Genomic DNA, 18,085 nt, shown 5'->3' on the forward strand with positions numbered 1-18,085 from the left:
CGGCTTGCGCGCGTGTGACGAACGAACGCGTCCCGCTGATGACTTAACACTGACCCCTCGTCGTCAGTGTCATTCCCGACGCCCTTAAGGTTATGTGGTTGTTCTTGGGCTGGCAACGACGGGGAAATATATCACCAAGACATTCAATCGTATGTATGATCAGAGAGAGATCTCTCATGCTCACTGTAGACAATGAACCGGCGTTGAAGGATACTTAGGTATGTTATAGATGGCAGCGTTCGAACTGAAATGCTGGCGCGAGTCAAACATGACGCTCCCCACTGGAATGAGGCGTGGGAGGAGACGATAAGCTGGCTGTAGTCGGATGTGGATGTTGACGTGGACATTGGGGTTATATCACCATGGGCCATGTCTGTGATTTACAACTGAACAGGATATTCCAGCGACATCGTGATAAGAGAACACACACGTTGCAGCCAGCTCCAGTGGGGTCTTGTCGCTGGGCATACTGTAGTGGACTGTATCAGAGGATAAGCAGCCGCCCTTGGGAACGTGACCGAGATGACTACCACCACATGACCAGCTCTCCAACCCACAGATACGTGTGGACGTGCGCGCAAAGACTACAGGTTTCAGAGTCGGCAGTCAGCCGTGGACTACATTTCTATATCAAATTGATGTGACCGCTTAATGTGTAAAGGCCAACGACTCCCGGCAGGATCGTGTTCGGCAGTGACCTCGAGTGGAGACTGGGACGATTATTACTCTCGCACGGCACTACATCGTCCGACCTCTGCAACATCCACAAATCAAATATGGCGGCCAGACACTCGCTCGCGGTAGTGCCAGGCCATGGCCTTGGGTTCATGGGTGAGCAACAGACTCTTCTTGCACTCACAACGGAGTTCCTGCTGATAGTCTTATCGCAAAGCACTCGGAGGGTCCCTACAAGACATCCTCTCCAGGATCAAAGAGGATAAGCTTCATTTTCCCAAGATTGACCTTTCCTTCTCCCAATCCGAGCCGGTCTCTGCTCCGGTCATCATCGCATTGCCAGAGAACGGCATTCGCCTGCGCTTCGACGGAGCCGAGCAACGTCTACGCCTCATCGAAGTGCTCGACTTCCAACGCGTCTCTCTCACATACAAAGGCAATGAATTAGCCAAGGATGGAGTTACGGTCCCGTACAAGCGCATCTACCAATTGTTCGGTGCATCTTATCCGGGAGAGTATATGCCTCCAGAATCTGGCAAGGTCGGCACTTACGTGGTTTCATACCCGGGCATCGCCTTTACGTTTCCGCTACAGCATGTCGCCTTTGGTGCAGAAAAGGACCATGTTCAATTGCTGGGCTCAAACGCTGCATCATCTGCGACGTTCATGGCCATCTTCGAAGGTCCGAGTTGGCCAGAAGCCCGAGATCAGCTGTTCGTCAACGTGCCGTCGGGACCAAGGACTCCTGCCATCTCCAGCCAACCCAAGGACAGCCTCGCACCTGAGCTCGAGATGGCATACACGGATGGATCCGGAAACATTGCTCTCCTACGAAGAGCCCCTGCGCCGCCTTTCGACATTATCCTAGGACAGACTACACCTCAGGATCTCGTCACAGAACTCGGTCCTCCTGACGCGACGCACAGAAGAAATGCGCAGACCATCATCGAACCTTTTGTGGACTCTCGCCCGCGCAGCAAGTCACGCACACTGTCGTCGACAAACGGCCGTCATCGGCCCACACCACCATCCAGCTATTCATCCACAGGCACAGATACCTTTGACACAGATTTCGATTCCGGTGATGCAGATGACGATCCGGCCGAACGGAGCAGCCGCGAGACATACTGGTGTTACTTCCACCACGGAATCGACATCCTCGTCGGCCCCCCCAGCAACGAGACCACAACCGCGACAATAGGCGACGACACCAACAATACCAACAGTGGTGCCTTACCCATCACCCCCCTCATCACCAGCCCACATCTCGTCGTCCGCAAACTCATCATCCACGGAAACGTCCCCGGCAGCTACGTCTTCAACCGGCACCGCCGCCTCCGCTGGACGATCGCCCTCCCCTCATCATCCCCATCCCCGAACAGCCACAACGACCTTCCCACCTCCCCAATCCTGACCTCCGAATCCCCCTTCGAAACAGCCCTCCAACCCGCCCTGCTCGCCGCCTACTCCCACATCCGCCCGGCATCGGAGATGCAACGCGGCAAAGTCGTCAACCGGACCTGGGGCGACGACGGGCCGAGCGGAGGGAGGACCGGCGGGGGTCCCGGCGGCGCAGATGGCGGTGGGGGCGGCGATGTCGGCGACAGCACCTTCTTCCTGCCCGATGCCGACCGGGACCTGGTCGAGGGCTCCGGGAGCGAGCAGTGGTTGGGTAATACGAAACTTTATGCTTTCCCGGGTTTTACGCTTGAGGTCCTGGGGAGCGGGGCCGTGGGCGCTTTGACGATCTCGTGAGGAGAGGGAGAGAGAGAGCGATTTGTGTTTTGTGGGAAGTTGGAACGGGAAGGGTGGGGAGGGGGTATTCTCTCGAGTCAGGGCGCAGTGGACTTTCGCAAGTTGTTATACAGGCTCTGTTGACGAAGTCCGCCTGGAGTTATTGATTGCGTGGTTGGTCGGATCAGGTAGGGAATCGATCCAACTTTTTTTCGCCTGGCTATGACTTTCGGCCTTCGGTCTTGGTTCTCATTGTTGGTGTTGTTCTTGTTTCTTTGCGCGAGACCGAGCATGTCTCGTCTCTGTCTCGTGTGTATCTCTCGCTGACAAGCCAATCCCAACAACCCCTCAATGACATTCATCTACACCATTATGTCCTCGATATTTTCCGTTGAGCAACCAGGCACATACGAAAGACCACGGAGATTTCAAGCATGTCTTGCACAGTCACCGATCTATCGACCAACGAATTTTCGTAGTTTAAATGAACGTTTCACTTTGGGCGCCCCTCCAGCACCTAACTAGGTACCTACCTGGGTACGACGAAACACTAGGGTTGCGCCCAGCTGCGGCCCCGTCCCAGAAGAGATGAAGACATGATCAGCTCGCATGCAAAGGAGGAAATGTTCGAGGACACACGACGGGGGACATCGCGATGATGATGATGATGATGACGACGATGATGGTTCCGGATCGACAAAGAACCTTCACGATCAGTAAATAAGTCGCACGGAAGATGAGGCAGGGCGTCTTTTGGAAGTCTCCGGGATGCATCAGTGATAAGCAGCTTACCTGGAGATTTCCGAACTTTGTCCTCAATACCGTGGCACCAGAAGTGCACAGAGAGGGCAACTCACAAAATGGTCAATACACACCAAGGTCACAGGGACGAAGAAAGACGAAGAAGGGACGATGACGCTTTCTTTTCATGACAGATGGGGACAAAAAATAAAACTGTTGTTCACATTTCTTTTTTTTCCCTCGCTCCCCATATGCTAAACACCAGGGCCCATGAGACCGGCCTCGGCTCAGTGCAAGTTCCACGCCCTTTTCGAAACCCCAAAAACGCCCGTTTCGCCGACGCTCTTGCGAAAGATAGAACAAAGGCCTCCCGGCTGCTAAAAGGATAAATACAATGGTAGTCCGCTTCCTTTGCCCAAGACACGCCAAAAAACCCCAGAGCAATCATTCATCGTAAAAAAAACCCAGGAGCCATCGTCACAAGTCATCAGTCATCAACCGTTTCATGCCCATCTCCCATCCCATCCCATCCCATCAGGAAAACCCGACCGGACGAGAGAAAGGATCACCGGATTACGCCCCACTCGCCGACGATGCCGCCACGGGATTTCCCCGCGCCGCCCGGACCGGCGTTCTTGCCTTTGTTCTGGAAGACGTCCCAGAAGCGCAGGGTCTCGTCGCCGGCGCCGGTGACGATGACGGAGCCGTCGGGGCTCATGGCGAGGTAGAGGACGCGGTAGGTGTGGCCGGTGAGGCTGACGACGGGGGTCATGCCGGGGTATTTCCAGATGTTGATGGCGTGCTGCGAGTAGCCGTGGGTGCTGACCAGCTCGGAGGTCTTGTGGGAGAAGAGCAGGTTGCACACTTGGCTGCCGGTGTCGTGGGATTTGATCAGGTGCGGGTTGTTGTGGCTGCTGGTTGTGTTGTTGGTTGGGTTGGAGAGGAGGGAGGGTGAGCTGAGGCTGGAGAGGGACGGTCGGGTGAAGTCGAGGTCGACCCCGAGTTGTTCGGGCGGGATGGAGTGGCCGTTGTGGCCTTTCATGGTCTGGGCGGTGGAGATGGTGTTCCAGAACTTGATGCAGCGGTCGGCGGTACCTCCGCCTGACGCTAGGAGTCCGCGGCTGTGTGGACTCCATGCGATGGCTTTGACGGCGGCTTTGTGGCCACCTTCTTGCTCGCCCCAACGATGCAGCCACCGCTCCTCCATTTTCTCCCATACGAAGATTTTGTTGTCGTTGCCGCCGGATGCGAGTTGTTCGGTGTCGGTGTTCCATTTCAGCCCGCAAACCTCTTGTTTGTGGCCTGTTAATTTCCGGAGATACATCTGTGACATGCGAACATCACGATGGAGGATGGTCCGGTCTCTTGATCCCGTTGAAAGGATGTGCGCATTCCAGGCAAGAGAACTGATTCGTAGGCTGTGTCCATGCATGGTTCGTAATCGTCTCTGGTTAGTAGTATCGTATATGTAGAGCTCGCCTTTCGATGAGCCAACTGCTAGATGTGTTCCTCGTTGTATCCAGCTGACGCTTGTCACTGTTTCATCGTCGAGCTCACAGAGTCGCTGTACCTGTCCCGTTTCGCGACTCCATAAGTAGACAGACTTGCCAAGTCCGACCGCAAGAATGTCGTTGGAGCCCCAATCGACGAGATTGAGGTAGAAATCGTCCGCCAGATCGGGTGCATCCAGAACTTTGTATGGAACCTTACTGACGGCACGCGGAGTCTTCCTTGGCGATAAAAGCATCGTTTGTGATGAGTGCTTTACAGGTGACAGACTGTAAAGTTCTGAACATGGATTCAAAATTGAGCCTCGCCCACGGGATGATGATCGAGGAGTCAGCGCATGCGATTTACTTGAGCCATAGTTGAACATGTTCTTGTGGGGTGTTGATGGTGCGACATTCGATCCGGAACGAGCGGAGCTGTTGCCTCCAAAGGGCGGGGTGCGCGATCGTGAGGCCGTCTGCGCATTAATCGACTGCGGCACTTCCTCATCGAACATTTCTGAGCGCAAGATTTCTGAGTAGGTCTTGTTGGCGGCGCGGGTTTGGAAATGGAGATCGCTTGGAGGGTTCCGCGACACCTTGGAGGTCGCAGGTGACGCATCTTCGTGAAGTAGATTGTAACTGGCAGACAAGTCCTGACCGGCTCGGTTCGGAATGAAGCGATCTCCACCTCCAAACATCCTCTGCCGCTTCCGACTCGGGCTGGCGACTGAGGGACTCGAGTTCCGTCGTCCTGGTTCGCCGAGCGCACGAAGCGCCTTGTTCAAAGCGACAGGATTCACCGGGCTGTCATGAGGCCGCCCAACCTCTTCTCCCACACTCTCTTCCCGCGGGTGTTTGCCCGTCGATGTGCGTCGCGGCGATTTACTCCGAGGCGGCGAGATCATGCGTGCACCATCATCGACGACCTTGACGGATTGCCCATCGGATAATGCGCCCGTCTCCAAGGGTCCCACTGGTGTGTCCATTGTGCGGTCGCTGCGCGCAGGCGCAATTCGGAGTCGTCAAAGAGCGGGTGGGCTCAACGGTGTAATGAGTGATGTCGCTTCGCATGCCCGGTGCGGTGTAGTAATGAGGGACAGTGATGCAGGTTCGGAACGGCTTTTTGGGCGAAAGTTGGACGGTGATGATGTTTGTTGATTGAGGTTGCGAGGGAAGCCCTGAGAGGTGGATTGATCCGCCAAGGTCCGTGCACGAGGCTTGAGCAAGAACGCGCGCTGAATTATTCGAAGCGGGCGCTTTCACAGTCGCACACTCTAGTACTATGTATGTACAGTAGAACGACAACAAGAATGACAATAACAATAACATGCAAGCATCACGCGTCGTATTGTCCTATAAGAACTTGTTCAATACGGCCTCAATTGATCACAACATTGACCCGGATCACATTTGCTGTCGCTGTCTGCGAACATCCTTGTACTGCATACCTAGATATCGTTGTTTCGACGACAATACCGCCAGCGCTTTCACGAGCCGGTCGCTTTGTTCCCTTTCATCCAGCCACGACCTAGCAGGCAATTCACTGCCCTCGTACCCACAGAGACAGCCTGTAGTGAAGAACACAATACGGTCCACCAGCTGCTCATCCAGCTGCACTCGATACGACCCTGGAATGCTGCGATTGCCAAAGGTCAGTCGTGACATTTCCACATCAATCGCGCGCTCTCGATGGTAGAAGCAGCCGTCGCGTCGAGTCCAGATCAATTTAACGTCGAGGACCGCACGCGCGCGAGACGCGTTCACGCGCAACAAAGTCCACAAACATTGAGTTTCAATGCAAGGACGCGTTGGAGGAAACGATTGGCTGGCAGGCATTCCGAACCACACGGGTACGCTCGGACCACTGGTTTTCGGCCCGTGTTTCGCGATCAACGCGTTCTCACGAAGGCGCGCTTTCGCTCTGCACTTTTGTCGCGTCGCATGCGTGCTTTCTGTGTTATCTGCCGTATTATTAAGATGATCGTAAACAACAGTGTCGCGATACTGTAGATACATAACATACTGGAATAGTACAGCGGGCATGTCAACTGCACGAAATTTCAGGTACGGTGCGAGCACATCGCCAGCAAACAGACGCCCCATCGAGAGTCACTGTACATTCCTGTTCCTGGGATCCTTTCAACTCGATTACCTCACACGAGCGACATGATTTTGCTCACTTGCGAGGTGCTGTACCAATCGTATCTTCGTGCGTGACTTCTACGCCGTTTCGATCAACTGCGAGGCGCAGCACCGACGTCGGTGATGACGACCTGTGCGAACGAGCCGCAGACAGAGACGGCCACCTGGGCAGGAAAAGGCATCAAACGTGTATCGGGGCCCGCCGCTCATCGAGGTGCTATATCACAGGTACAACTGACGCCTGGGAATGGCCCTTATTAGCCTACTAGACAAATTACCTAGGTAGTAGAAGATTAAAAAGTGCCCCCACTAGAAGAAGAAAATTGATGCTATACAATGAAATTATCAAACACGTGCTAACCACTGCAACGCTATAACGCCTGAAGCCCAAGTGTCCTACACCGTTCGTTTCACCTCCCGATATGTGGAGAGTTGTTACTCGATAACTCGACCGGTGCCTGACCGGCATACAGCTCGTTCCGATAGTGACTCGAGTCCAGTTCGTGGAAGCCGCGGGCCGTTGTTTGGTGATCAGCTTCATAGAATGGCTGTTGTGCAGCCCCGTAGGATGGAGGAGGCTGGCTTTTTGTTTCATATGGAAGCTCAGTGGTCAAAAGCTCGGGTTTGTCCTCGGCCTCGCTTCGCCTCCGTCGGGACAGCAGCACCAAGGCTACGATCAGAGCTGCGATCCCGATGAGCCCAAGAGATGCGCCTACACCTATTCCAGCCTGGGCGCCAACGGAGAGCGAATTGCTAGAGTCGGGGATCGTTGTGGTGGTAGGACTCGGGCTGCTAGTGGAGGCCAGATTGCTGTTTTGGGAGCCATTTGCAGAGCTTCCGGGAAGCGCACTGTTGGTCGACGTCACAAAGGTTTGTGTGCTCGCTGGTGTACTCGTTGGTGTGGGTGCCATCACCGCTTGAACGTTCCATCCTTGCACTGCGATTGCACCGACGGACGAAGCCCGCTCGAGTGTTGTCGTCGTTATCGCCCACGAATTGGTATTGATGCCAGTCGATGCATAGGTTATGACTTGGCCTTTCGAGACCATGGAAACGCAATTGCCGTTTGCAGAGCCTGGTGATTGGCCAACGAGAGAATAGCTTCTACTATTTGTTAGTATCGTGGCCGGATCTCACACCGGGCACTGCGAATACTCACTGTGGACAGCAAAAAGCAAACGTGGACGATTTGTCGGACACGGACGATGCAAGTGTCTGCCAGCCGCTTGGGCAGACCAAGGGTCCCAGTTGGATATCGGTGTGATCAGCCGTGTTGACTCCCAGGAGTGCTTGAAGCCACCAGGAGGTGACGGCAGATGGATTGCAGACGACTTTCGAATCGACTCGCAATGCGTAAGCTGGATCAAAAGCGACCAGGTCCGGACCTTCCAATTGAAAGATGCTTGAACATGATGCCGGCGCTGTGTATGTCGTTGTAAGTGGAAGGAACGATGTCACAGTGCCGCCTTGTGTTTTCGGTGAAATCGACATTCTGCCTGAATCCGAATGGTTTGGTGTTGAGCAGGCGCTGTGTTACTCTGGATGGTTGTATATGAGACGGTTCGCCGCCAGAGAGGTAACAGACTGGAGCACCAGGTGGGACGGGCCAAAATAATACTCTCAGCATTGCCCCGAAGCTGCACATGCCGTACACACACCGGTCAAAATTCTCCATTTCGTCGAGGATATTTGACAAACGGGCGAGAAATTGCGAGTGTTGATTGGATATCCCCTCGGTCTGTAAGCGCCTGATCATGATGTCCCATGCAGATCACTGCGACGGGACGCCTTCGGGCCACACTCGGGCCTCAAGTTAGGTCCATCACATCCTATTTCCTGCAACGCTAAGTCTAGCGGACGAGTGCGTAGCGCACTAGATGCACTGCGCGTGTTGCGATCAAGCGCGAACAAGGACCAATTTGTGTCGTTCGTGCAGAAACATCACCTGTTCGTGGCGCTGTCTGGAAGGGGCCATCAGTCACTGGAGATCTGGCTGTCCTCACGGGGTTGCAGCTGGAGGTGAGGGAAGGCGTCGAGCTCGCAATCGAGACACTTGTGCGTGGAAGAAGTGGGATGCGAGGATGGAGTGGGGGGTGAAAAAGGCAATAAAACCTTACCCAGACCCTTGTCCTGTATTATTTCACACGCCTGGTCGATTCTACCTCGGCTATCGCGAGATTATAGGCGTTACTGCAACAACGCGCTCTCGTGCTAGTCCAATCGACACATTCCAAGGTTGCTTATCACATAGGCCGGCGGTTCTGGTCGGGACCTATGGTACCCGTATTGGAGGCTCGTTGACAGCTCGCGTCAATTGATACTACATATATAGGTATCGGTCAAATCGGAACGGGCACTCCGAAGTGTACTGAAACACGAGACAGGTGACAAATTTTATAACGGATGCAACGCATTGCCCATCCGATTTGATCAATGCGTGTCCATCGAGATGTCCCGTCCGATCTGGAGTCCGATCTGAGCGAATCTTGGAACATGAAAATGAATACAGTAAAAAGACGCTTGTGAGCAGAACCGCCGATGTATACCAGAACACCGATTAAACAAAGGTCACGGGGAAAGAGTTCCTGGATATGATGGTACTGTTGAACGTTGTAGAGAGGATCCAATTCTTAAAACGGAGGCTAGATACTTCTTAGGGCCGCGGTCGGTCAAACCCGACAGCTTCTGGGTGAAAAGCGAGGTGTTTGGTCGTTTTGGTGGCACCGGCTACGACTCCGGCCAACTCGACTGCTTATTATCCGGGCTGACCCATTCATCAGGGCCCGTCCCAGTGAAGTACTAATACTGCAGACATCCAAGGGCGAAGGGGCCAGTTCGGGAGGTGGAAAAAATGGCCGTCTGTCCCCCAGCTCTTTAGCGCACAATAGATATGTTTAGAAACACACCTGGGCACCGTCCAGACACCTGCATGTTTCACCATTCGAGAATCCACAGGGTGATTTGTTGTGAGACCTGTTGAGATGTACCTAAGGCACTCGGGTTTTCGTTAGCTGGATTTTGCTCGAACGGCGGCTTCACAGCAGCAGTGATCTGTTCAGCACTGACGTAAAGTGGATGTCGCCTGGGATGAGTTGTAGCCTGTCCGGCATTAGTCGTAGTTTGCGTGCGGGTCTGATGCGCCCACTTTCTTTCCATTGATCATAGTCTTTTGTGTCTGTCCCTTGCTGCCGTCGTCTGTCCGATCCTTCATTCTCTGTATTGCTCAAAATCGAATCCTCACAGCGAGTACTTCTTAGAGCGAAAATTCTCATGGCCAGCACGCGAAGAGGGGCCAACAAGAAACGTGCTGTCGCAGTCCACGAGCGATCGGACGCGAGCGTTGTGCAACCCCAGTCGAATGCTGTGCAACCTCACCCGAACGCCGTCCACAAGAAGCAGAACATGCCCTCTCAGCGCCCGGTGCGGCTCTTCGCCCTACTTTGCATTGCTGCACTTGGCTGGTCATTTTGGCCGCGCAGCACTGCAGCACCAGTGGACTGGGACGAACGCCGCGGCGAAGTGAAAAATGCATTTCTTCAAAGTTGGACAGCATATTCTGCCTATGCCTGGGGTGGGTAGACCCGCCAATGCGAGCGCTCGCGTCCCGTGCTGACGACCGTACGCAGGCAACGACAAATTTCACCCCATCGCGAAGACAGGCTCGCAGATGAGCCCGAAAGGCTTAGGTTGGATCATTGTCGATAGCCTCGATACACTCATGATCATGAACCTGACCACGGAGCTGGCGGATGCCCGGCGCTGGGTTGCTCGAAAACTGGATTACAACCAAGAGCAGGATGTGAACACGTTCGAAACGACGATCCGTATGCTGGGCGGATTGCTCTCTGCGCACTATCTTGCTGGCGCACTGCCCGGCACTTCTTCTCGCCGCGACAATGTATACCTCACCAAGGCCATTGATCTAGCAGATAGGCTACTCGGCGCCTACGATTCGCCGTCGGGCGTTCCGTACGCAAGCATTTATCTGAGCTCTCGGAAAGGCATTCCCTCTCACGACGGTGGCGCATCTTCAACTGCGGAAACAACGACGCTGCAGATCGAGATGAAGTATCTGTCGAACCTCACGGGAAACGAGATTTATTGGCGGAAGGCGGAGAATGTGATGCGAGTCGTGGACGGAAATCGTGCCAAGGATGGACTATTGCCCATTTTCATCGACCCTCAAAGTGGTCGTTTCACGACCAGTGAGATCCGACTTGGGAGCCGTGGCGACTCCTACTACGGCAGGTTCCGCGATCACAAAATCATGCAAGGGCGTCTGTGTACTAATTATGGATCACAGAATATCTGGTCAAGCAATACCTGCATACGGCCGAGCAAGAGCCAATCTACCAGGACATGTGGCAAGAGGCGTTGGAAGGAATTGAAAAGCATTTGTTGATCCCGACGAAGAAATCGAAACTGACATTCGTGGCCGAACTGCCGTACGGTATAGGGGGACAGCTCTCTCCCAAGATGGACCATCTGGTATGCTTCCTCCCGGGGACCATCGCCCTCGGCGCAACTGGTGGTCGAACGGAAGCAGAAGCACGAAAACTACCCACGTGGACCAACAAGAAAGAGAGGGAGATGCATATTGCTAGGGAGCTGATGAAGACCTGCTACGGGATGTACGCTGTCACGGCCACTGGTCTCGCCCCTGAGATCACCTGGTTCCACGCCACAGAGAAATCGCTCCAGCCGAACTCGGGTCCTGCCCGCCCGTTGCCCAGAAGCTCCGATTCGGTGAAGGACTGGCTCGAAGACTACGAGATCCGTCCGCTCGACGCCCATAACCTGCAGCGTCCCGAGACGGTCGAGAGTCTTTTCCTGATGTGGCGCATCACGCAGGACCCCATATATCGCGAGTGGGGGTGGACCATCTTCCGCGCATTTCAAGAGCACACTCGGCTCCTTGACGGGGAAGGCTTCACTTCGCTCCAGGATGTGAGGCAGGTCCCACCGCCCCGGCGGGACAACATGGAAAGTTTCTGGCTGGTGAGTCTTGCGTCCAGAGCTCTTGTTTCGCGTGCCCGACAGGACCCGTCGGGCCTTAGCCAATGTGTTAAGCTAACGAGGGATCTTTTAGGCCGAAACACTGAAATACCTTTACCTGCTCTTCTCGCCGGACGATCTGCTCCCACTCACCGAGGTCGTATTTAACACTGAAGCGCACGTATTGCCGGTTTTGCGACAGACGCAGTTCACTACAGGATGGCAGCGGACGCCTCGGTGAGGACGGGGAATCCATCCAGCACGTCTTCTCGGATGGCAAGGGACCATCGCCCTGAACATGGCGTCGACTCGCCTGAACGCATGACAAGTCGCACATTGCCAACGTTGGCAGGCCCAGATACCAGCCATCGAATCCGCGTGCCACCGGGCTGTCCCGGTGGACAGGCAATGGAATCACCACACACCCAGCTGCTCGATATATATGCCGTGGAGCAAATCTTAATTCGCGAAGACTTCTGTCAACAGGACCATTGTGCCTCAAGAGGCAGCAGCGACTAGGGAGGCGATGGACGAGGGACATTGAGCAACAGGCCGTATCGTACCCATGTCTCTCTTCCAGTATCTACAAATGCCCCTGCGTTCTCTCCATACAAGACTGGATTGCTTTGTTTCTCGATGTTGCTGGGCCGTCCCACATGAACACGGATTCGTTCCACTCCCTGCGCCTTTCAGGCCTATCTCGCTATTTATCTTATTATTAAAAAGGGTGTACTGTGGAGAAGTGCGTGATAAACTTCGGGCACCGCGTCTCCACGTGTCTTAGATCTGCGATTTGGGCCGAGTCAACAGTACTGAGGAGTTCGTAGTACAGTACCTTTCCGTGTTCGACGGGGATGCACCGTATGCTGAGATCTATTCGGCTAGCTGCCCAACCGGGGCTCCATAATCACTTCCGGAGCCATGTGGTCTACAAGAGAAAACAACTCGTGGCGTCAGGATGTAAGAGGAGCATGTGAATGCCCCCATGCTTGACTGTGAGATGAGACGAAACAATCGTTGTCTCGCGGGACTTTCTCGGTCAAGGAAAGACATTGAAGCATGGACAGAGAGGGGCGTGCATGCTGCAGACGAAGTCCCGCCGGCCGGTGCACGTGTGAATATGATCGACGCGCAATCTGGCCGTTCGAGGCATTTTTTCCATGTCTTGCATGTCCCTCTCGGTATGGATGTGGAGTCATGAACGAATGATCGGGTTCGCGCGTTTTTTTGGGTTGGTATTAGGGTTGCTAATGTGCTCTTGGGGTTGCATTCGTCAATCGATGAGGTGAACAACTGGGCACCGTTGCATCGTCATAGACTTCATAACAGCAGCATGACGAATGGTCGAACCAGGATCGTACATGTGAGTATATTCTCGTGGTCATATGATGAGTCAATCGGGTGAGAGTCTTCCGAGAACATCATTCAGCAGGACCATAGCAGCTATGCGCAAGTCCCGATGCATGTCGTGCATCACGCACCACCTCAGAAAACATCGTACATGCAGCAACACCACACACATACATGCAACTTGCCTGTAGTCTCCCATCTACACATCAGCTTCTGGACTACCGAACACCATAGCCGTAGCTTACGGGTCCTAAGTTGCAAACCGCTAGAGACAGCTTCCTCGATGCCGAGAGCCTGGACTCGGCGTTTCCTCCATGATCAAGTTTTCTCCCGACCAACTGAACATGTTTAACATCATACGACGAGCAAAATTCTTTCCTGTGGAACGCCGCGCGCCCACAGATGGGCGACCGCTGCATCCTTCACAGTAAGAATCGAGGGACTCGTGACTAGCCGCTCAGCACACACACACCTCTCCAAGCCCTCCTCCTCCACCCACCACCCATCATCCATCATCTTTCCGAGAAAGGGATCCATGAAAACATCGGGGCGGTTCGCTGCTACGGGACGGAGCCAGCTAGCTGGCCAGCCCTCGACATGACATCTCACACTCTTTTGCCGTCCTGCCACCTTGAAGAATCCCATTCGACGACATCGGCCCGCCAGTGCGAATTCGCAAACGAGGCGCGCGCGCTCATTTCCATCCTTTCTGGTTCCAGACGTTTTTTTGTATCTCTCCTACCGCTGTGTGCGACGTTGGACCCGGGCTTTTTGGCCGTGACCGGCGTGTGTGCCGCCTTATCCCCAAGTTCCGAGACTTTCCCATCAATGGTCTTGCTCGAACCGTTCCTTTTCTCTGAAAGAAATGTGGTGGGACCGTGGGTGGTCGTGGTGAGCTCAACACGTGGGACGGTTGCTAAGTGTTCTACAGAGAGAGAGACAGAGACGACGGGTCTAATAGAGTTGTCTCGAAACACACCAGTCGTCTTCGATGTCGGGAACATTTACTACTCCATGGGGTTTTTCTTAGAGTGTCGTGAAAAAGAGAGTTTCTGTATCCTGGATCTATTCTGGGACACATCAGATAGCACCTGGGCAGGGTTTGTTGGAGGAGCGGTCCTATTGGCCATTCCGCTATATATTCCTGTAGCAACAAGTAGTGATAGTGGTAATCAAAACCAATACGCCCGTCAGAATTATGGCTTGTCCCAGGGTTAGTGACGATGCTGCTAGTAGAACTCCCCGCAATCCCGCAGGGTGACATTTCCACCAATATGCAGGCAATGAAGTGAACATTAACAAATAATAATAACGATAAAATAATAAATGAAACAAGGGATGCCCGCCCCCGCCAGTCGGCGGCGGAAGGAGTTTTTGGTGGGGCAACACTGGTTCTGATGGGCGACTACGCCAGCCAAGAGGCTAGGATCTTTCTTCGCCAACCTATCGCTACCCTCTCTCCGCAGCAGTCGCTCCCTTGACATTCTTGGACTTCGACTGTTGTGTCTCGCTCCGACATCGAAGGGCCCGTTCATGTTGTACAACAGATGTACCTTGCAGCGAATGGGTGTTACGATAGGAGAATTGCGGAATGAGAGAGAGAGGGAGAGAGAGCGGTGTGCAAAATCTGTGAGCGCACTGCACTGGATGGATAGGCGGTGCCGTCGTGTACGGTGTCACACACATACGCACGCACACACACACACACAAGAACAGACGTGAGGTTGCACTCTCGCAGTCCCGATTGGTTCGTCGTGGGGATGCACCACACGGGCTCGGACGACCTTCTACACGCCTGATCATCATTCATCCCTTAGACACGGGCATGATGTGTTCGTCTGCCTACCTGACCATTCATCATCGATAATCGGTTGTCTCAGCCGATCACATTTTTCCTCCCTAGGGAATGCTATGGGAAGGTTGTAAGTGGTCAGTCGGGCCTGGCACATATCTCCGATGTACTGCGACAATTGCTGCTGCCGCTGCCGCTGCCGTTGTTCCTCCACCTCCCTTCTCTCTCTCTCGGAGGTCAAGCACATGGCGCCGGGTCAAAGTCTCAGCCCGCATCCGTCTCGTGGTCATGTGCGGATTGGAAGAAGGCCTAGCGCTTTGGTTTGCTGACACGTTTTTCATCATGACATGCCTGCCCAGATATAGAAGGGCCTGCCGGTCCGTTATAGACACATTGTCTCGGCATGAGAGCGATCGTCATCAGTATTACGTGCAGACAGTGGGCAACAATAAACGTCGTGGTGGGGACAGCGCACATTGGCAGCGAGCAACCCTGATCCCGAGACATTTTGCATCCCGGTCTCAGGTTCAAGGGTGTGGCTTAGGACTTAACTCCGTCGTGCTGCTCTTGTTGCTGCTGCTGCTACATGCTGCTGCTGTGTTACCCAGGTTGTATTCCGCAGATGCAGAATGTTAGCATTCAATCCAATCTTCGACGAATCACACGGCGTCTCGAAAGCTAAAGACTGTGCACTGCACGGAACGGGACATCACCTCGCAGATCGTAAGTGTGCATGTGAAAGCATCGTGGCCTCGTCATTCGGCAGCATCAAATGCTCCGAAACCTCTGCGACTAATCATCGCTTCAAACGTGCTGGTGCTGGTGCCGGTGCTGCTGGGATCTGGAATTACCGTTGTCGTGATAATGATAGATCATCATCTCGAGAACCAGGCTAGTGCTGCAAGCCAGCGGCACGCGTGGGGGAGGGGACAGAGGAGGCTGTCAGCGGGTCAGATCTCGTCGAACCTCTACACATGTTCGAAGACTTGGCGACCGCATAAGCGGCGAGGAAGAAGCGACTTGCGACGACCTGCAACGACCAAAGCAGGGAATTGTTATGCATCATGTATCGTAGAAGCCGAAACCGCCCGAAGGCAGGACACACTTGCAGCGACACACGGACGGATTTGGAGTGGTGAGTGATGAGAGATGTGCCATGTTGCATTCTGGTCCGCCGCCGCTATGGATGTGGTCTGAGCTTTGCATCGTGAAGCGAAGCAAAAAGCAGATGATGAGACGGGAGCGCGAGATGGACCCGGCCGTCTCGACACTCGAGCGCGCGCCCAGTAACACCGTCGTCCAACCCGGGCGCTCGCCCGCCCCGCCGACCACGGCCATGCAGCATGTGAGATGAAATCATCCGTGGCTGGAGGTGCACGGGGGAAAATGTGTCACACTCCAATAAAAATAACAATAGTGCCTCCTCGGATCTTCTACACACTCGCATGCACGGATCGGGATGGGATGACAAAGTGTCGTTATGCTTCGCTTCGGAGCGAAGAGGCTTTGCGAAAAGGCAATCGGCAATACATATCGGCATCATCATCTTCTCCCTTGCATGACTTGCAGAAGCTCCGCAGGACGTGAGCTGGGAACACCGTGCATATGTAGACAGTAGCGTTTTGGCTTTTGGCGACGACGATGATGATGATGATGGAGCACGGAATTGAAATGAGAAAGCCTATCAAACGTGATGATCACGACTCGACGATTGGCTTGGCCGTTCACGCCGGCATCGTACCGGTCATTGGCGCGCAAGCATGGGTCAAACGCAATTCGGAGCGAGGCCAACGTCTTTCTCGTCTGTCGTGTCTGTGCAATGCACGCCGCACACACCCTCCGCCTAAACGACAATGCAGCACACCACCATGATGACGGGCAACCACCACCATCACCAAGCATTTCCACCCCACCAGATTGCGCACGCAGGTATCTACAGTATGCCTCGCAGACTTGTCGCCATTCCTGTCCACCGCTGTCCGCCTATCGGACTGTAGCAGTGCAGTGCAGCGCTATACAGACACCATGGTCCTGAACTGTAAGCATCGCATCTTCTGGGTGTGCTTGTGCATGTGCGTGTGCGTCAGGCCTGTGTGTGGAATGTACCGTCCGTGTGTTATGTTGACGATCCGGAACCAAGAAAACAACAAGCCCTTCCCTCATCACCAGTGCGGTGCATCTGGTCCTTCGTCACGGCCGCGTGAGAGGATGTGTGAGAAATCCGTGTAAGCTGCTCTTCGTAAAGGCATCAATTCACAAATCAGCTGCGGTGAGGAGAGCAGCCGACTGTGCCCAAGAGCTACGGTGTCTCATCGACATCCCCGTCCAATCTCATCACCGTCACGGGCATCAAATTGCGCTCGCCAGGAAGCGCAGATCAACGCCTGAAAAGGGCGCGATAGTACATACCTGGGACATCTGGAGAGATTGCTACAGCTTTTGTTGTCCCTTCCCATCATCGCCCGTTTGCCCATTCAGCGTCACGACACAATTCCCGAATCCCACCAACAACAACAACAACAAGGACACATCAAACAGTAACGACAGACAACAGTGAAGAAAAGACTATTTCGCTGCTATTCTGGTCTGGACTGCACCATTACCCGCAGAGGACCTATCAATGTACGTATCCACAGTCCCCCCTCACCAAGGAAATCCTCCTGAAGTTCCCTCGCTGCCCCAAATTTCCGCCCAGCCTGCACCACATCTTCACACGTTCTCCCCTTCACCAAGCGCCCGCCCTCGCCCTCGCCCTCGCCGCCGCCGCCAGTCTGCAATTTGCATAGTGCGCCAGCAGACATTGATTTTCCCTCAAATCGATCTGCCATCACGATGAGAGTCGCCCTTTGATAGCTGACACTCATCACCCTTCATGGCGGCGGTGTTGAGTGCAGACAACACACATGTGTTATATCCAGCGTTCATCATTCTTTGTTTTCACCTCATCATCACCACCACCCATCTGCTGTCCTCCCCACCCGTACCCATTACCTGCAGCAGCAGCAGCATCACCATCACCACATCCGATCGCCGCCATCATCTTCCATTCTTCATACCAAATGTGTCCAGTCGGCTTCTGACCTGATCAGTCCCCGCGTGCGCGCGCGCGTCCGCCGCAGCTAGACCACATCCATACCCGCAGCCTGCAACCATCGAGACGAAACCC

The 18,085-nt window shown here is 54.2% G+C and overlaps 5 protein-coding genes across 5 annotated transcripts; 2 read left to right on the forward strand and 3 right to left on the reverse strand.

Annotated features, from left to right (window-relative positions):
• The first annotated feature begins 397 nt into the window (after positions 1-397).
• K489DRAFT_32104 (UPF0183-domain-containing protein) lies at positions 398-2,469 on the forward strand. Its single transcript, XM_033601507.1, has 2 exons — positions 398-831; positions 893-2,469. Exons 1-2 carry the CDS (start codon positions 777-779, stop codon positions 2,428-2,430), a joined length of 1,593 nt encoding a protein of 530 aa, XP_033464979.1. The 5' UTR covers positions 398-776; the 3' UTR covers positions 2,431-2,469.
• Positions 2,470-3,317: 848 nt separating this feature from the next.
• On the reverse strand, positions 3,318-5,784 carry K489DRAFT_376102 (WD40 repeat-like protein). Its single transcript, XM_033603837.1, has one exon. The coding sequence runs from the start codon at positions 5,624-5,626 to the stop codon at positions 3,716-3,718; it is 1,911 nt and encodes a 636-aa protein (XP_033464980.1). The 5' UTR covers positions 5,627-5,784; the 3' UTR covers positions 3,318-3,715.
• A 23-nt stretch (positions 5,785-5,807) lies between these two features.
• On the reverse strand, positions 5,808-6,967 carry K489DRAFT_32117 (uncharacterized protein). The gene is made up of 2 exons (XM_033601520.1): positions 6,089-6,967; positions 5,808-5,993 (listed from the first exon to the last, which is right to left on the reverse strand). Exons 1-2 carry the CDS (start codon positions 6,741-6,743, stop codon positions 5,977-5,979), a joined length of 672 nt encoding a protein of 223 aa, XP_033464981.1. The 5' UTR covers positions 6,744-6,967; the 3' UTR covers positions 5,808-5,976.
• Positions 6,940-8,452, reverse strand: K489DRAFT_32124 (uncharacterized protein). The gene is made up of 3 exons (XM_033601528.1): positions 7,942-8,452; positions 7,118-7,886; positions 6,940-7,060 (listed from the first exon to the last, which is right to left on the reverse strand). Exons 1-2 carry the CDS (start codon positions 8,271-8,273, stop codon positions 7,193-7,195), a joined length of 1,026 nt encoding a protein of 341 aa, XP_033464982.1. The 5' UTR covers positions 8,274-8,452; the 3' UTR covers positions 6,940-7,060; positions 7,118-7,192.
• A 1,732-nt stretch (positions 8,453-10,184) lies between these two features.
• On the forward strand, positions 10,185-12,018 carry K489DRAFT_310251 (glycoside hydrolase family 47 protein; the record flags this gene model as incomplete). The annotated part of the gene is made up of 4 exons (XM_033600691.1): positions 10,185-10,353; positions 10,409-11,059; positions 11,086-11,780; positions 11,872-12,018. The coding sequence occupies 4 exons, from the start codon at positions 10,185-10,187 to the stop codon at positions 12,016-12,018; spliced, it is 1,662 nt and encodes a 553-aa protein (XP_033464983.1).
• Between the last annotated feature and the right edge of the window lie 6,067 nt (positions 12,019-18,085).

The sequence above is a fragment of the Dissoconium aciculare genome, assembly GCF_010015565.1.
Source record: "Dissoconium aciculare CBS 342.82 unplaced genomic scaffold K489scaffold_1, whole genome shotgun sequence".
NCBI classification, from domain to species: domain Eukaryota; kingdom Fungi; phylum Ascomycota; class Dothideomycetes; order Mycosphaerellales; family Dissoconiaceae; genus Dissoconium; species Dissoconium aciculare.